We start from the raw sequence: 15,964 nt of genomic DNA on the forward strand, positions 1-15,964 counted from the left end.
GGAACAGGGAGAGAGAAGTTTAAAATCCTACTGCTTTACCCCTGAGAAATCGGAAAAAAATAAAAAGGAAAAAAAAAAAAACAAAACACAAAGCTTGGAATTTTAAGTAGAAGAGCTCAATTTTACCTTCACACCAGTCAGGATGTGTTTGTATTTTTATTATAAATCAGTATAAGCAGGAAAAAAACCCCCACCTTCAAGCCCTTCAGACTCTCCAGATTCTCAGATCAGGAGCACAGCTGGAGGCTGAAGTTTGCTTGAATGTGTTGTCTCCAGACACCCGGTGTCTCTGAGGCTTTTTTAGCTGGTAGGTGTTGCAATAGAAAAGTTTGTAGTGGACCTGCGTGCGTGTTCACGTGCACATGTGTACAGTGCAGTGGAGGTTTAAGAGAAACTGTACCACACAAATCACAAATGGTGCAGGCTGTTCACAGTTGTATTTACAAGACGGGGATGTTTAGCTGTTTAATTTTGCAAAACGGAACAAGTGGCTGCTATAATGTCATAATGCTCTGGTGGGGTAGACTCCATTATCCCAGGGGCAAGAGTCACTCACCCCTATAGATCCCCAGTAAGGGCTTGTTTTCCCAGCGCGATCCTAATTTAAGACCCCTGTCCTTCAAACACTTTGGCTTGTGCATAAGTATTCCTTAACTCTGGGGCAGACCTGTAATTTATTCAGTGCTTTTTGGTGTCAAGGACAATGGGACCCGGTCTCATTGAAAACTTCATTTTAACAGATGTTAAATAATAATGAGCAATACTATTGAAATCAAAGGGAATAGTCACATATTCAACTGAAAATGTGAATTATCATCAGAAGCTATTGTTCTTGTGTGTGAATTAAAACTATTACAGCTGTTATTTTGTCCCCCATTCTGATTGCAGAGGTAGATGAAAAATTCTGGTTTTGACTAAACTCATTTTTTGAGAAGGAAAACCTAAGTGTGAGAATGATTCTGTCATGCGAATTCAAATAGGATTGTGAAAATAGCTACAGTGTAGCAGGTTTGAGTGACAAAGTTTGCATGAAAACTGCCGCATTTGTGGGAATAACACTTCAGTTATAATGTGACTTTTTACTAGTTCTTTTCCCTAGACCGCTTCATCATAGTGTAAGGAGAGCAAAACACGTGTTAAAATCATGGTGATTTGATTATTCTGACTAGAAACAAAAACGTTGTCATTAAAGGAAAAAAAACTTTTTACCAGCGTATGATGACTTTATGGTCATTCTGTTTGTAGTCAACTGATGTTTCAGATCGAGTTGTTTGGCAGAGAAACGTGATTGTTCTTGGTCCTAGTAAATACAATGCAATGCTGCTACTGCTACACTAATCCATATTAAGCTGCATTTCTCTATATTATGTTATGGAGGGGTATAGCATCACTTCTGCCTTCTTTTTTTTTTTTCTCTCTTTTCTTTTTCTTCTTTGCTGTACATTAGCATTCTTCCTCTATTGCTTACATTCAGTTCCAGGACTGTCATGAACATGCTGCAGCCTCCAGTGAGAAATCTGAACAAGTGAATTAGATGCTTCAATTAAATCTAAAATCTCAGGGTAGTTATGGCAAGTAATTTGCTAGTAGATATTTGCAATTATTTCATTGTATTACATTGTAGATCACTGTGTTTCAGTTGAATATTTATTTTGTTTCTCACCATGAGTGTTTCAACCACTAGAAAAATGGTCTTTGGTGCCTGAAAAGTCTTTGTGCTGTGTTGTATTTTGTGATTGACTTGCCTTGATCAAGTCTGTTCATAACAAGAGTTTTCTACCATTTTAGGGTAACCAGAAAGTTGTGCCAGTTTCCTTTCTCTCTTACAGTGCAACGAGCTTAATATATGTTTAATTCAGCTTTCAATTATCTATTGTCTTTCCACATGAATTTGCAGATACATTTAAACTACCTCAACACAAGATATGTATATTTTTGACAGCCGTTTCAAAGTGTTATTTGCTTGTACTGCTGCTGCAGCGACTGGGAATCTGAGTCACAGGTAGCAGCTCCACTCTGCTGGTCTTGCACAGGAAAAGAAGAAAAAGGCAGCCTGTATGGCAGGCATACCTGCGTTTTTTCCTCTCCTAACACAGACATAACTCCTCTTTCAAAACTGGCGTATTGGTTGTTCTTTTGTGGCAGAAAGGCAGACAATACTTTTGTTGCGTTCCAGAGTGAGACAGGTAGACGTGCAACGGTAATTCCTTTATATGAATTGCAACACGACTGCAGATGTGCTTAATCAAGCTTAATAGGATGAGGTGAATGGGGATGCATGCACAAGTGCAGACAATCATAATTAAGTCCAAAATGGCAAATTTAAGAAAGTTATCATTGGAACTCATTATGCACTTCAGGTTATCTAAATTCATACCTCAAGAATAGTGCCGTTTCTTGAACAAATCTGATGTACATCTGCTCGGCTTCAGACCTAAGAGGAGTTATTTGAATCTATTATACTGTCCAAGGCATTTCTCACTTTATAAATTTCATCTCCTAAAATCAGTTTTTATCAGTGTTTCTCATCAGATCATAAATGGAGATTTTAATAAACAGGGCTGAAGCAGGCAAACAGAAGTATGCTACCTCTTCTTCTTTAACCATTGTTCTTACGCGTTATTCCTACAAGTTGATGGAGCAGAGATTAGTGAATGCAATAAATACTATTCCAACCCAAGGGAACAGTTGAGTCAAAGTATAGTCTGCAAAATGTGGAACATACTAAAGCACACAAAATCAGATTTAGTACTGTGTAAGACATTGTAAGTCCTTACATTGTACATGGAAAACTTCAGTTACAGGCATTATTTTGTAGAAAACATTACCTTTTATGTTCTCTGACTACCCAGCATCAATCTTGAATTTAAAAGAAAAGTAAAGAAACAAAAAAATCAGTAAGTGCTTATATATGCTTGTGTAAAAGTGTAATGGGTGTTCCTTGTCATAACACCACTCAAGCTATGAAGTTATTACAGTTTTGTGGGAACTGGGAATCTAGTTCCTTATACTTTCTGTGCTATATGCAGAAATGCTGTAAGATACGCTGTACGCTAAATACTTTGTGCTCAAACTACGGCCTACTACAGTTTGCGTTTAATTTTATGCAGTATACGATCAGGTATGCCAGAAGGTGCTATGCTTACTTAATGCAGAGATTCGTACTGATTCCATCTGCTGATAGAGTTTACCCAGACCCCCAACGGGAAGGTTTGCTATATTCCAGACATTCTTCCCTCTTGGTTTACTTACCCCCCTCCTTCCAGCCTATACACGCGCTGTGCATGCTTTTCAGATCGAGTAAGTGAGAGGCTGGGTGACAAATTAGGCTGGAAGCATCTGTTACTGCTTCTATGTTGGAAATGCTGAGACAAAAATACACTGTACGTAAAGTGAGTTAGTACATTTATCCGAACTAAGTTCATTTTGGAGATGATGCTTCACTAGCTGAATTCTCCCTGAAATTGGGTTACTACCGAAGATAAATTTTGCATTTTATGATAGACTAAAAGAAACTAATAACACAGTAGAGGACATAAGGATTCCTTGAAAATACATGACAAATCTGTATTGCAGTAACTGAACATACTGAGTGGGCGTTTTTAACTGGGTCTGAACACTGTTTTTTTAATGTTAGCACTCTTGAAAACTGCAACTTTTCTGTTTGAATATAGGTTTAGAAACCTGTATCAGCAAATATTTGCCCTGACAATCAAGCATACCAGAATCTTGACTTTCAAGCCCCCAGGATTTAGAATTTTAACATTTATTTATTTACTTACTTATTTTAGTCATTTAAAATTATTTCAGTTTTATCTGTTATCTTATGGTTTATCAAGCTGTTGATTTAATAATATATTGCTTTCCAAATTTATGTTTTCTTATGTGCTCTCTTTAAAGAATTCTTTTCCACAAATATTGTACCTGATGTTTCCATTGGGAAATTAAAAGCAGGTTGCTCCAGGTTGTTACTTAGAAAAAGATGAAGACTAATAACCTTTTTTATGTCAGTAGTATCATAAGATTTTTTTGTACAGCATAAACCTCAGAACTAAGACCTACAGTTTCAGATGCTTAGATTTTTCATCGTAAAATGTCCAAGTTGCATTTGGATTGTGCAGTTCTCTTAGTCAATAAAATCCTGATGCTTTTCAGACCAGAATTTTGAAGAAATTTTGTATGTTCAGCTTTAATGAAGTTAAATATATGAATAAAAATTTGCTGGACCTAGACCACAATGAGGTCCTGTTTCTCATGTCTTAGAGAGTAATTGCAGAGAAAGGAGAAGATTAGTATGTATTACATCAGCTTTCCCTTGAGTAGAAAACCAAAGGTTCATTCTGATAACTTGTGTGGTATTAAGTAGATTATGCTTTGTAAGCACTAAGGTTTTATACCTAATTCCTGAAGCCACAAGTAATCTTAAAAGATGTCTAATAATAATTTTAATTGAAAATGCATTTATTGGCACTCATAAAAGGCAAAGGTCATGCTGATGTAGTATGCGGTGTTCTTTCTCGGCTGTCCTGCATGGCTACTGCAAAATGGAGAGTACTTCTGCTCAATAAACTTTCAGTATATCAAAAAAACCTAAAAGAATCCTTAATTTAATATTTCTTCTAGTATTGTATCATCTCTGTTTGGCAAGACAAATGTGTGGCATTTGGTAACACAGCACTACATTAAGTATTTTGAATCATCTGCATGGGCATGTCAAATATACAGATTTGTATTCCACGTTGTTGTGGATCACCTCTTTATGAATGCTCTAGCTTTTAAGAGGAACACTAATTACATGTTAAATTAAGATAAACGCTGACATTTCTTGCTAAATGTCCCCGAAGACTGTATGTGGGAAGACTGCAACTGGAAACGACAGGATTTTGTTTTCTGGATTTTTTGTTTTCTCTTAAGGAGTTGGAGACGTGAGGTAGACCCGAATCCCAGTCTGTTGTATGAAGTCCTTATGCAGACTTACAGTTGTAGAAATTAATAATTACATTTGCTAGTACATTTTTTTTCCCTGTGGCCCACCATCCCTGATGCAGTATTTCTGTTCCTCGGAACTAACATTTTTGCTCACATGGAGTATCAGTCTACAGAGCGACAGCTGTTCTTACGGTGCTTTCACTAGTGCTATGATATTCTGACTAGGAAAGGGATGCTGAGCTCAGCTGCATCGTTGTAAAATACAGTTTTATATTTGACACGTTTCCACTGACATTAGTTGAATTTCTCTGGATTTCCATGGCTGTAACTGGGATCACAATCTGATCTCAAGTCTCACTAGGTTTTTCAAAGCCCTACAGCATCTCTTACTTAAATACCTTCCTGTTGTAGTAATTCTTGCTGGCAAAAGATGGAGGTAATCTCATGTTTGGATTTCAGGTAGAACCTCCTTTTTTGCACAGGCCCATGATTTTCTTTGCAAGTGTGCTTTTTAGACCAATGTTGTAAATCTGTTCTCTTGATCACTTGAACTTACTGGAGGACAAACATGTTTTATCCAACACTGGATAAAGCTTCCATGTGGCTTCTGCCACTGCTCCTGTCTTCCTCCATTACTACCTAATTTTGGAGGTCCATAAGCTCTTTATCCACCTGCTGTTTTGACTAGACAATTGTGCATGGGATGGGACTTCTCCGGGCATGGATCGCATGGTGCCTTGCTTGGGCTTCAGCAGGCTAAAAGAAGTAGTGTAAGGCCCTTGAGGATCCCAGACTAAGAGGCAGTCTCGGACCATGCCTGTGTAGTTCCAACTGGGTAAGGCTTTTCATAAAATGTTGTCCTTTCTAGGGGGATACCTTGGTAGTAGCTGCTCCTTGCTTTTTATATCACAGCTGAGCATTTGTCATGCTTGCCTAAGGAGTGGAAGCCATGGGAGCAATTTCCTCCTTCCTGAGGGCGTTCAAATCTGTCTCCACCTCACCAAAATATTTCCTAAGTACCCAAGAACTCTCCTACCTCTGGACAACCCTCTTTGGTTTGAAGCTTTTTAATATGCCGAAACAAAGCAAGTCATCAGGAAGGTGCTGTATTGCAGTAGTTAGAGCGCTGGATCAGGTCAGGAGAAGTTTGGGAAGTAGTTTTCTCCAGAGCTCAGTATTTATTCATTGATTGTTTGGTGTAATATGTAGTTATCCTGGAAGGCTTCCCCTTCAGGATGAATGCACTAACCACAAAGCTATTTTTATAAAGGTAGAGTATCACCAACGTTTCTTTATTGGAAAAAAAAAAAGAGGCAAAGATGTCATCTTTTTCTACAATTAAAATCTCCCCTGTGAGATGCTGCATTTATCAGCAATTTTGAATTATGGTAGTTCATTCATTATGAACATATCAAAGCTATGATATGCGCTACCTATTATATTACTTAAGCACAGCTGAACTGATCACTGAAAAAAAAAGCTGCCACGCATCCAGCAACCCCAGAGAGTGCGACAATTCGTGCGAGTAGGTGATTTGATGAATTTGTGATGCAGATCTTTTGCTGGTTTTCTGCCTTGTTGAAAGTCTCGTATACTGTAAGCAAGCTTGGGAAAATAATATTAGAAATGTCGTAACCCTAACATTTCAGGTTGTGTTATGAGGTATGTGTCTGTCCTTACTGCACAAGGAGCACAGGCACTTGCTGGGAGGTTCTGTATTCACTTCTGAAGATCAGGAGCGTACAAGTTCATCATATCTAGTTTGATTGAGTCTGCATATTCTGAACAAAATCAGTTTACTCTCTGAGTTAGGCAAGTAAAGGAAAGGAAATGTATTTAATTTGCATTCAGTGGGGTTTTTTCCACTGTGAAGGTTTTTTTGGGTAAACATTTTATTGTAACTCTGAAAGAGCTATAGGAAAAGCATCATGTTTTGTGATTTGATTGTTTCCTGTTTCCTCGGAAGAAAGCTAAATTTTGTATACAAATGTTCTTATAAAGAAACTCGTTTTGTCAATATAGTATTCGGGTATTCTACAAAGATGTCATAAAAATGGGGGATCCTGGGTACAAAACACCGACATCAACTTTAACCCTGATACTTGGTCATGAAAATACCAGTATTATTGTCAAACGTGCAGCGTCTGTAACACACAGTATCTTGTATATACTTAACAGACGGCAGAAGAATAATTTGAAAAACTAAAACCCTTTGAAATTGAAATTGTTTGCCCCTAAGAAAGGGGGCCTTGATATTTTTCTTATAGCAATAGACAGGAAAAGCACTCCGTTTTAGAAGGGAAACTTTAACGAGCAAATTTTTTGTAGCAGTTCAAAGTTATTGAAGTGCTATATTGTCAACAACAGTTGCAGGTCAACTTTAAAGTTTGACGGTGTAATTTGTCTCCTACTGTAGGTACATAGAGACGTCTCTGCATGTGCGCCTGTATATTATGCAGTAAACTTTTCATTCCAAACTTGTTGGTCAGGTTTTGAATTGGTATTTTTGTAGAGATACCAAAAGGAATATGTTTTCCAGTTATTATCTTCTCAGTATATATTTAATATATTAATATTAAATATATTAGAAAAAATAGTAACATAGAAGATAGTAAGAGACATATTTTAGCATATATCAGCCTGACATTTCTTAATTTCAATGGGATTGATGCTATAATAAAGTTCTATATAAATTTTAATCGACTTCGTTCAGTTGTCTAATTTCCCTAAAAGTTGCATTAGTTTGCGCTTTCATGAAAAATGGAGAAAAAATGGAGAAAAAAAATCACTACATAAACAATTGTCCCTTTGTTTGAAGGTTCAAGCTCAAGTGCGACATGCAAAACTCAACTTTGACAAACTGAAGACTGATGTCTGTCAAAAAGTGGATCTTTTGGGAGCGAGCAGATGCAACCTCCTTTCTCATGTGTTAACAACATATCAGGTATCCAAAGAAAACACTGACCTCCAAAAGAAAGATTTCCTGTTAATGTCTGGTTTGTTAAGAGGTTACCATGGCAATATTCAACTGTAAGAATATGTAACTAGTACTGGAGGGGAGATGTGAAATTTGCACTGAAAGCAGATTGGTGTTAAAGCTAACATTGCATTGAAATTCTATCCTACCTTACAGACAACACTTCTTCATTTTTGGGAAAAAACTTCACACACGATGGCAGCTATCCATGAAAGTTTCAAAGGTTATCAGCCATATGAATTCACTATGTTAAAGGTAAGGAATATATAGATATGTTTGTTTGCACTGTAATAACAAATAAGAAATCATACAAGTATGTAGAAAGCACACATTCATATTTTGTTTGTATATTGTCTGACAATTTTATCCCTGTGCTGTCTTTTCATTTAAATACAGGTTTTCTGTTTAATGTACTTCTGGCTAGTAGGATCAAAAACTGCATGTAGAATGCAGTGACTAAGGAATATTTCAAAGGAAGACATTATTCAGGGCTGCACTTAAGTATATGTTTAAGTGCTAACTGGGACTGTGTTTGGTTATTCCTAAAGAATCATAAAATCAAGCAGGATTAGGAATATATGTTGCTCTCCAAAATCCCACAAATAAATTAATACTATTTTGCTTTTGCATCTGTTTTTAAAAACTGACACTCTTTAAGAACACCTTATTGGACTGAATATGAGTACGTGGATGCCAAGAGTTCCCACACTTGTACTCAGACTTTTTAACCCTTAACTGCTCTGGGAAATTGGGAAATACTGTTTTGCTTGACTAGCAGTATTTGCTGATCCTTTGTAATCTTTAAATATGGAATATGTGCAATATCTGACTGAAGTCCGAGTTCAGAGTTTCGCCAGGCGTCTAAAAACAATCATTCAGCACCGTGTATTTTCCTGGTCACGCCTGCCCCTGCATAAGAAGTTGCTTTGCCCATTGCAGTTCGAGGATCACTACAGCAATGGGAAAACTGAAAAAAATCGTTAACTTTCCAGTTATCCCCATAGATGTCTTTGTTATTTTGTAGTCTGTAGTTATTTTGTGCAACATAATAGGTACATGATTGCCTGGTCCTATTTGCATGCGAGAAAAATAACATTTGTCTGAAGGTCTGACAGAAGGGTTACCATTGGGAGGAAAGTGAGGAATGAACAGCTTGTGGCAAAGCCACTGTTTGCCTGGAGAGACAACCCAGTTTGTAAGCGATTACAAGTCATAGCCTCAATCCGTGAAATGGTTGTGCATATGACACATAGAAGTGGAAGTTGGGCTGCATTATGCTATATAGCCTGTGGTTATCCCAGAGCTCCGGGAAAAGAGGCACCTGAAGGTATAAGGTTTAATTCACCCCAGACTACCAAACTTGTCCCTACGTGACTATGCTATATTTAAAGTTTTTTCCAGAGTGTGGGTTGGGAGGGAGCAGTTTCTGAACTTTGAAGTGCAAAAAGAGCTCGTGGAGACTGTTACTCCTGCAGCTTGAAACATGACAACAGACCAAACAAATGAACAAACTTCAAGCTCAATCTCTCCCAACCGAGGACAAAAATAAAAGGAGGCTCATAAACTGTTTCATCTTACTCAGCCTCTGAAGAATCCTGTCTTGCAGAAGTCCTCATTTGCTATGAAGTTAATATAACTCTAAGCTGCTTTCTCGCATAGTCCTCGTCATGGAAGATGGGTTTTAGCCAGAGCTTATGTCCAGATTTCAGCAGGAGACAGTTGGGCATAGATATCTTGACATTGATAATAATTGCCTACAGGCTCACCAATTAAACTCCAAACCAGAAAAGAAAGTCCCCTTTATTTCCTCGCCATTGCCTCCCATTGCAGCAATGTCTGGTTCACAGCCTGGGTTTATCACGGCCAGGGTCCTGCTCAGGAGCGAGAACCGCGCTGGTGGGCTGTTCTCATAACTTCCTGATGTTAGAAGGTTTCTGAGGAATTCTTTCTCTTTGCTTTGATACAAACCGATTTCAGTCTAATTTGTGTAGGTAGCCTATATTGTTGCTGGGTATTTATTCTTTATTCTCTTTTATCTCTAAAAATGTGATTATTTGAACAAGACATGTGATGTTTCAAAATGTACAGTAACATTTGGACACCTTGGAGAGAAACTTGTACAGAAAATGCACCTGTTCTGGAGTGTGAAGTACCCTTGTGATGGAGGATGAGAGAGATTTGGGGATGCTTGTTTTCTTTTGAACTTCCTCTTGTGAAAGATGTCAGTATAATCTAAATTTGAAATTAAGTTGGGAATCTATGATGAAGAAATACAATCTCTATTGAGTCCACACATGTGTAACAAGCACTCCCTTGAAGAGAAAAGTAACTGTAAAAATTGTTGTGAATATTGTAGTGTGTTTAGGATGCAGCCTAACTTCGTTATGAGAATCTTAAACATTTTTATTGCTGGCCTGCTGCACTGAAAGGATGTGATTTCCTGTTTTTGCAGTGATATATATGCTGAGAAATGGTGCTAATCAGGAGGTAGTTTATACAACAGAATTTCATGGAAGTTTGTGCTTTCAGAAAACAGCTGCTTGGGAATAAGACTGCTGCTGCCTTTTAGTATCAGTCCTTTATTTCTTTCGGTGTCTAGAGTGTGGGATTATTTTCTGTACCAAAGTGAAGTCTCCTCCATGCACTCTTTTCCCCCAGTTAGTAGTTTGGGTTTGTTTATATTAAGCGATTGCTAAGGAAAATCTGGTGGTTGCATCAGGTGAGATTCTGTTGCCTACGAGAATAGGTGTCTGCTGCTACTTCAGATGGCTTCTTAGCGCAAGTCAGCTCACCTCTACTTGTCATTTCTGAAGGGTGTGGGACTCCCATGAGTCCTGTGTCTCCTCTGCTAGACCTGAGTGTGGAATAACAATAGATGTTTATGGTTAGGGAACTGATCCCTACCACCCATATCATATGTTCATGCCAGAGTAACTATATATTAAGAGGGAGCTGCAAGCTAGTTCTACATGGAGATTACATGGTATTATTTTTTTATGAAGTATAATAAATGGCTGTAGCTGATCTAGGTGAAGCCTAGTTTCTGATGGAGAAACTTTTGGTCTAAAAATGTACCCAATGAAGATGCCATGACTGCTGTTGACTTTATGCATGAAAAATATACAATAAGAATATATAATTGCTTAAAACATACATAAAATATTTCAATGTGCCCATTTCTGCATTTAGTTGGGAGTTAACCCCTCTTAGAATATTTTTCCCTGTCATATCTTAAGAGGGATCTTTTCTAAAAGAAAATTTTGAATTGGTGCTTGCAAATCGTTTTGTCTTCTATGATTCCAGTTCTGATAGTAGCAGCTTAATTTTGCTCATACAAGTGATCCTGCTGAATTAAACTAAGCATACGTGTATGTAGGATTAGCATTTTACTTTGAAACAAGAATTTAAAGAAACTTAATATTTGTCTTAGATGTAGATTGTCTTACTGAAAAATTAGAAGGTGCTACGTACTGGAAAATTACTATTTGTATTTTGCAGCGTGAATATATTAATGTACCAGGTTTACCTCAGGAAAGAGGCTTTTAAACGCCTCTCAGGATTGTTTCTGGAAAGAAAACATTGTCTTTAGAGATGTTTGCCAAAGTCCCTTAATGAAAAGCAGCCCATTTGTTTTCTTTGCTTCAGGGTATATGCTGAGAGTAGTATAATTGTGCTATTGCAGCTGTACTTCCTAACTGCAAGTTTTATGCTTGATGAAAGATGATTATTAATGTGCTAACAACTCTGTATCGTGATGTAAAAGTATCCGTTACTGTATCCATTGCTGTAATATTAAAGATGATGGGCTGCTGTTTTGGAAAAGCCTTTAAGGTTTCATTGTCTTGAAATTACCGTATATCAAATGAATTCAAATTTATTTCAGGGGCTACTTTTCATGAATGATACCTTTTTCTAATTTCTGTCTCTGTTTATTTGCCTTAGTTACTTAATGAATATTTAGTTGCATTTTTTACATTTTAATGCTATAATACCAAACTTCCTGAAGAGTTTGTATGAGCCTAGAAATAATAATAGCCCTGGTAAGGGAGTTAAAAGGCATAAATCTCCATGGATCTGTTTATTTCTGTGCAAAGTGGAACGCTGTTGCCCATGCTCCTTCCACGATTTGGAGAACTCTGTCCAAACAGGTTCTACAACACTGTTGCCTTCTGCTGACCTCTGATGTGGTCTGGTGTCCTTTCTTGTTTCTGTTTGTAGCACCGTGACTTTACTCATAGGCAAGATTGCCTATAATTTTATATCTCTAGGGGTTTTTTTGGTTGGTTTCTTTAGGGTTGTGGGATTTGGTTTTGGTTTTGTCTTTTTTTTTTTTTTTAATGAATCTCCGTGAGAAAATTCTGAGACTACCTGCTTTTCCTCTTCCCTTTCAGCTCTCCCTCCAAATGAAACATATCCAAGTTCTTGTCTCCTTAGTGGTGTTGCATTTCTCCGTATGTGTTGTGACATCCTAGGATGTATCCCTTGCTCTTGGAGCTGCCCTTAACTGTATTGCTTTGATTCTTTCTCAGTCGAGAGGAAGCACATAAGTTGTCCAAGGCACTTGGGGGGAGCTGTGGGCAAGCTGAGCACCTTGTCAACACTCTGGTGATTTAACTGCAGAGGACAGGTTTTGTGTGCCATCCAGATGATCTTGGCTTGACTTGAAAGCAGCCCAGATGTAGGTGAAGGAATTGTCTAAGTGAGTATCAGTCAGGCTAGGAACGGTGCCTGAGCTGGAACCAGAGTTAACTCTGCCGCGCAGGAACCCCTTGTTGGTTCGGATATTTAGTCTGAGTGCTGGGAGCAAACCGAGTATCACCGGGTGACTTTTGGTTGTAGAGCCAGACGAGACAGGCAGAGTGAATGACTGTGAACTTGCTCTATTAGTGTGTACAATCTTACCCTGATTTTTATAGTAAAAGAGAAACAATGAAGCTAGGGAGAAAGCTTTCTAAACAGGAGAGGAATCCTACCTTCAGTCACTTGTGCAGCTTGCAACAAAGTCCACATGAGTCCACATGAGCAACCAGCCGAGTGCTGGAAGTTACACATTTCCCTGCTCTGAGCCAACGAAGTCTGTGATGCTTCATACGCCCAACTGAAGTGTGCTTGCTTTTGTCTGAACTCACTATGTATCTTTATAGCCTTGTTTAATCACTACACTTTCTAGACGATGGGACTTCTTCCCTTCTTCTGATATAACCTGAAACAATTAATGGAATGGGTTTCATTTCTACATGTGCTGACAAGAGGGATCACATTACCATGGATTCTTGTTTAGAGAACACTTTACAGTGGCTTTTTAACATTCTGCTTTATTTCATACCCATTCTGTAGATTATTTTTTTTAACCTTTTTAAAAAGATGCCTCAGTTTGTAGTGTACATCAGGATGTGGAGTAGAGAGAGGCAGGAGAGAGGAAAATAATTTCACTATTTGCTATCAGAATTGGAGGGAATAACGTCTTAAATTAAATTGCTAAATTGAATTATTGCATTAAAATACAGCTGGTGATTTTTAACAATGTTTATCATAATCTCCATTGAAACTGAAGCTATATTTCAGAGCTATATTTGTTTTTCTAATACAGGAAATAGTAAGTGCCATTATTATCAAGCTATTTCCTTCCCAACATACTTGTGAACTCCATTTCTATATGCTGTTTCCGTGGTTTGATCACAGTCCTTTAAATATGGATTTCCTGAAACACTCATGAAGGAAGCGTAATAGAATGTAATTCCTTAAAGAAGAATGCTGCTTTCTTTGTATTTTTCTTGGTGAATCGTAGAATTGTGTAGGTTGGAAGGGACTGTGAAGATGCAGAAGATTTTACTTCTGGTAATTTTCTTTGACGTGTATACTGAGGCAGTACTTAAAACAGTTCTGTTTGTTGTTCAAAACCATGACATCCTTCTTGGGGCAGGCTCTGTGCTGCTATACTTAGTGGCAGGCAGAGCACCACAACTATTGCACCGTCACCTTCCGATTACGGTAAACTGTGTGCCCTACTATGAAGGTGTCCAAGATGATTCAAGTGCCCAAAGCAGTACAGTCCCTGTAATGCAAAGCTCTTTTGTCTTTGTCTGCACTGCACTTTTGTGCAAGTATAGTGCATATTCTTACGGTTTTGAACCCTAATCCAGGGCCTCTTGGAGTAAATGGAGTAATTCCCATCGATTTTAATAGTACAAGAAGTGCGATCTAATCAACGCAACACCTGGTACAAATGCAGTTAAAAGGTAGCATATTAATTCATAGGTGATGTAGCTGAGGTGGCTAGTGTCCATTACTCAAAATACAAGAAGTACACTTAAAACTGTTTCCAGTCAGCACTGTTACAGTTTTTTTAAAAAGTGGCAACCACAGAATAAGGTAAATCTCTTTAATGCCTCTATTTATTATTACTGCCTTTGTGATCCCTCATCTTTTGATGCATGGTGTCTGCAGTGCTCTAGGTGCTTATGAGAAATTAATTTGTGGTATTAGATAGAAGAACTAACTTACTGAGAGGGAAAAAATATGCAACTGCAGAATATGACAGGTACACCAGTTTGGTTTCTAAAACACTGAAGTGTACATTTCCTCATACAGACAAGCACTGAGCCAAGCAGAAACTGGAAAGCCCCTTCTGGGGACTCCTCTGTCCTGGTTACCAGGGCAGTGCGAACAAGACCTGCGACATGCCTGGGAATTCTTTTCTTTTAAGAGATGGCCTGGGGACTCTAACTTTTATTCAATAGATGAGATGGTCTTAGCAGCCGCGGGTTTTTTCTTTGTTTTACTATTCCAATGAAACACACTACCATTTTGTTAAAACTCCAGATGCAAAGCCACTACATTTTTGCGTTCGTTACGTTTTGTACAGAAGGGGGCTTATTTGTTTTAGCCTCAGCTATTTGGAGTACAGAGGGAGAAGGTGGGTGAGATGCACTACTACAAATATCAGTGAGACGCAAATAAACGTAATTACAAGGGGCCAGGACTAGTCACATGAAACATGGGGATTTTTTTGAGAAACTGTGTTGTACTTTGGAAAGAAGAACATGTTTTCACTTTCACAGTAAAACCATTTGATAGACCCAAATGTTCACATTGCTAACATCTGCGATTATTTAATTACTATCTTCAGTTATTTAATTTTTCATGCAGAAACCCTAATTAATGCGTAACAGGGACAACCAGTAGTATATTTATCACTTCTGCAATCTCAAAGAGTCAGTCTATAATGCTTTACGTGTTGGCTTGTTCACATATCCAAATTTTGGTTATAAAAATGCTGACCATGAAACTGTACGTTGTTATGTTATAGCTTTCAAATTGCAAAGGGACAGTAGGGTTTCATAATATCAGCCCTGGCCTGTATCTGACTAATCATCCAAGATTTTAACCCTCGTTTTCAGATTCAGGATACAAGAAGTATCTTCCCACTACACTGCAGTTGCTGAGGTTGTGTCAATGGTTGTGTCAGGAAAAAAACAGAATGAAGAAGTAAAGAAGCAGTATATGAGCAACAAACAGATGTAAAGAATGATTTTTTTTTCTCATCTTTTTAAAAAAAAAAGGGCAAAAATGGAGGAAAAATAAAAAAAGGCAAACACCCCAAAATGGCAAAGAAACATGGTTTTAGAAATATCAGAAACAGAACATGAGTGTAGAAGTAGCCAAGAGTCACCTTCGTATATAAAGTGTGTTCATGCTACTCAGTTTGAATGAGTATCTTCTAACATTTTTTTATTTTGCATGTTTGAGTCAGATACAGTTTTGATACAGCTCAAAAACATTCTTACTTAATTTATGTAGGTTCTATAGGCTGGTTTGGCCTTAAGTGACACATTTTTGCTTCCCTGATTCTATTTTACTTTCTTCTCTTCTTTTATATTATGGTTATGATCTAGAGCTTACAAGATCCTGTGAATAAATTGACAGAAAAAGCAGAAAAGGAGGACCTGCAGATTGAAAGCACCAGATCAGTACAAGATCATCAGAGTCAGTAAGTCACATGGCCTATATATTAAAATAATAAGTATTTTTGTCTATAATCTGCTTTCTGGTTGCTAA

The 15,964-nt window shown here is 37.7% G+C and overlaps 1 protein-coding gene across 5 annotated transcripts in view; it reads left to right on the top strand.

Annotated features, from left to right (window-relative positions):
- ICA1 (islet cell autoantigen 1) overlaps window positions 1-15,964 on the top strand; it is a 72,923-nt gene that overhangs the window by 38,878 nt on the left and 18,081 nt on the right. For all 5 annotated transcript variants that reach the window (XM_054192270.1, XM_054192265.1, XM_054192266.1 and 2 more), the window contains 3 exons: window positions 7,748-7,873; window positions 8,063-8,161; window positions 15,802-15,896. In XM_054192270.1, the coding sequence (XP_054048245.1) occupies window positions 7,748-7,873; window positions 8,063-8,161; window positions 15,802-15,896 (320 nt within the window). The remainder of the gene's footprint in view (window positions 1-7,747; window positions 7,874-8,062; window positions 8,162-15,801; window positions 15,897-15,964) is intronic.

Source organism: Rissa tridactyla, chromosome 2 (assembly GCF_028500815.1).
Source record: "Rissa tridactyla isolate bRisTri1 chromosome 2, bRisTri1.patW.cur.20221130, whole genome shotgun sequence".
In the NCBI taxonomy this organism is placed as follows: domain Eukaryota; kingdom Metazoa; phylum Chordata; class Aves; order Charadriiformes; family Laridae; genus Rissa; species Rissa tridactyla.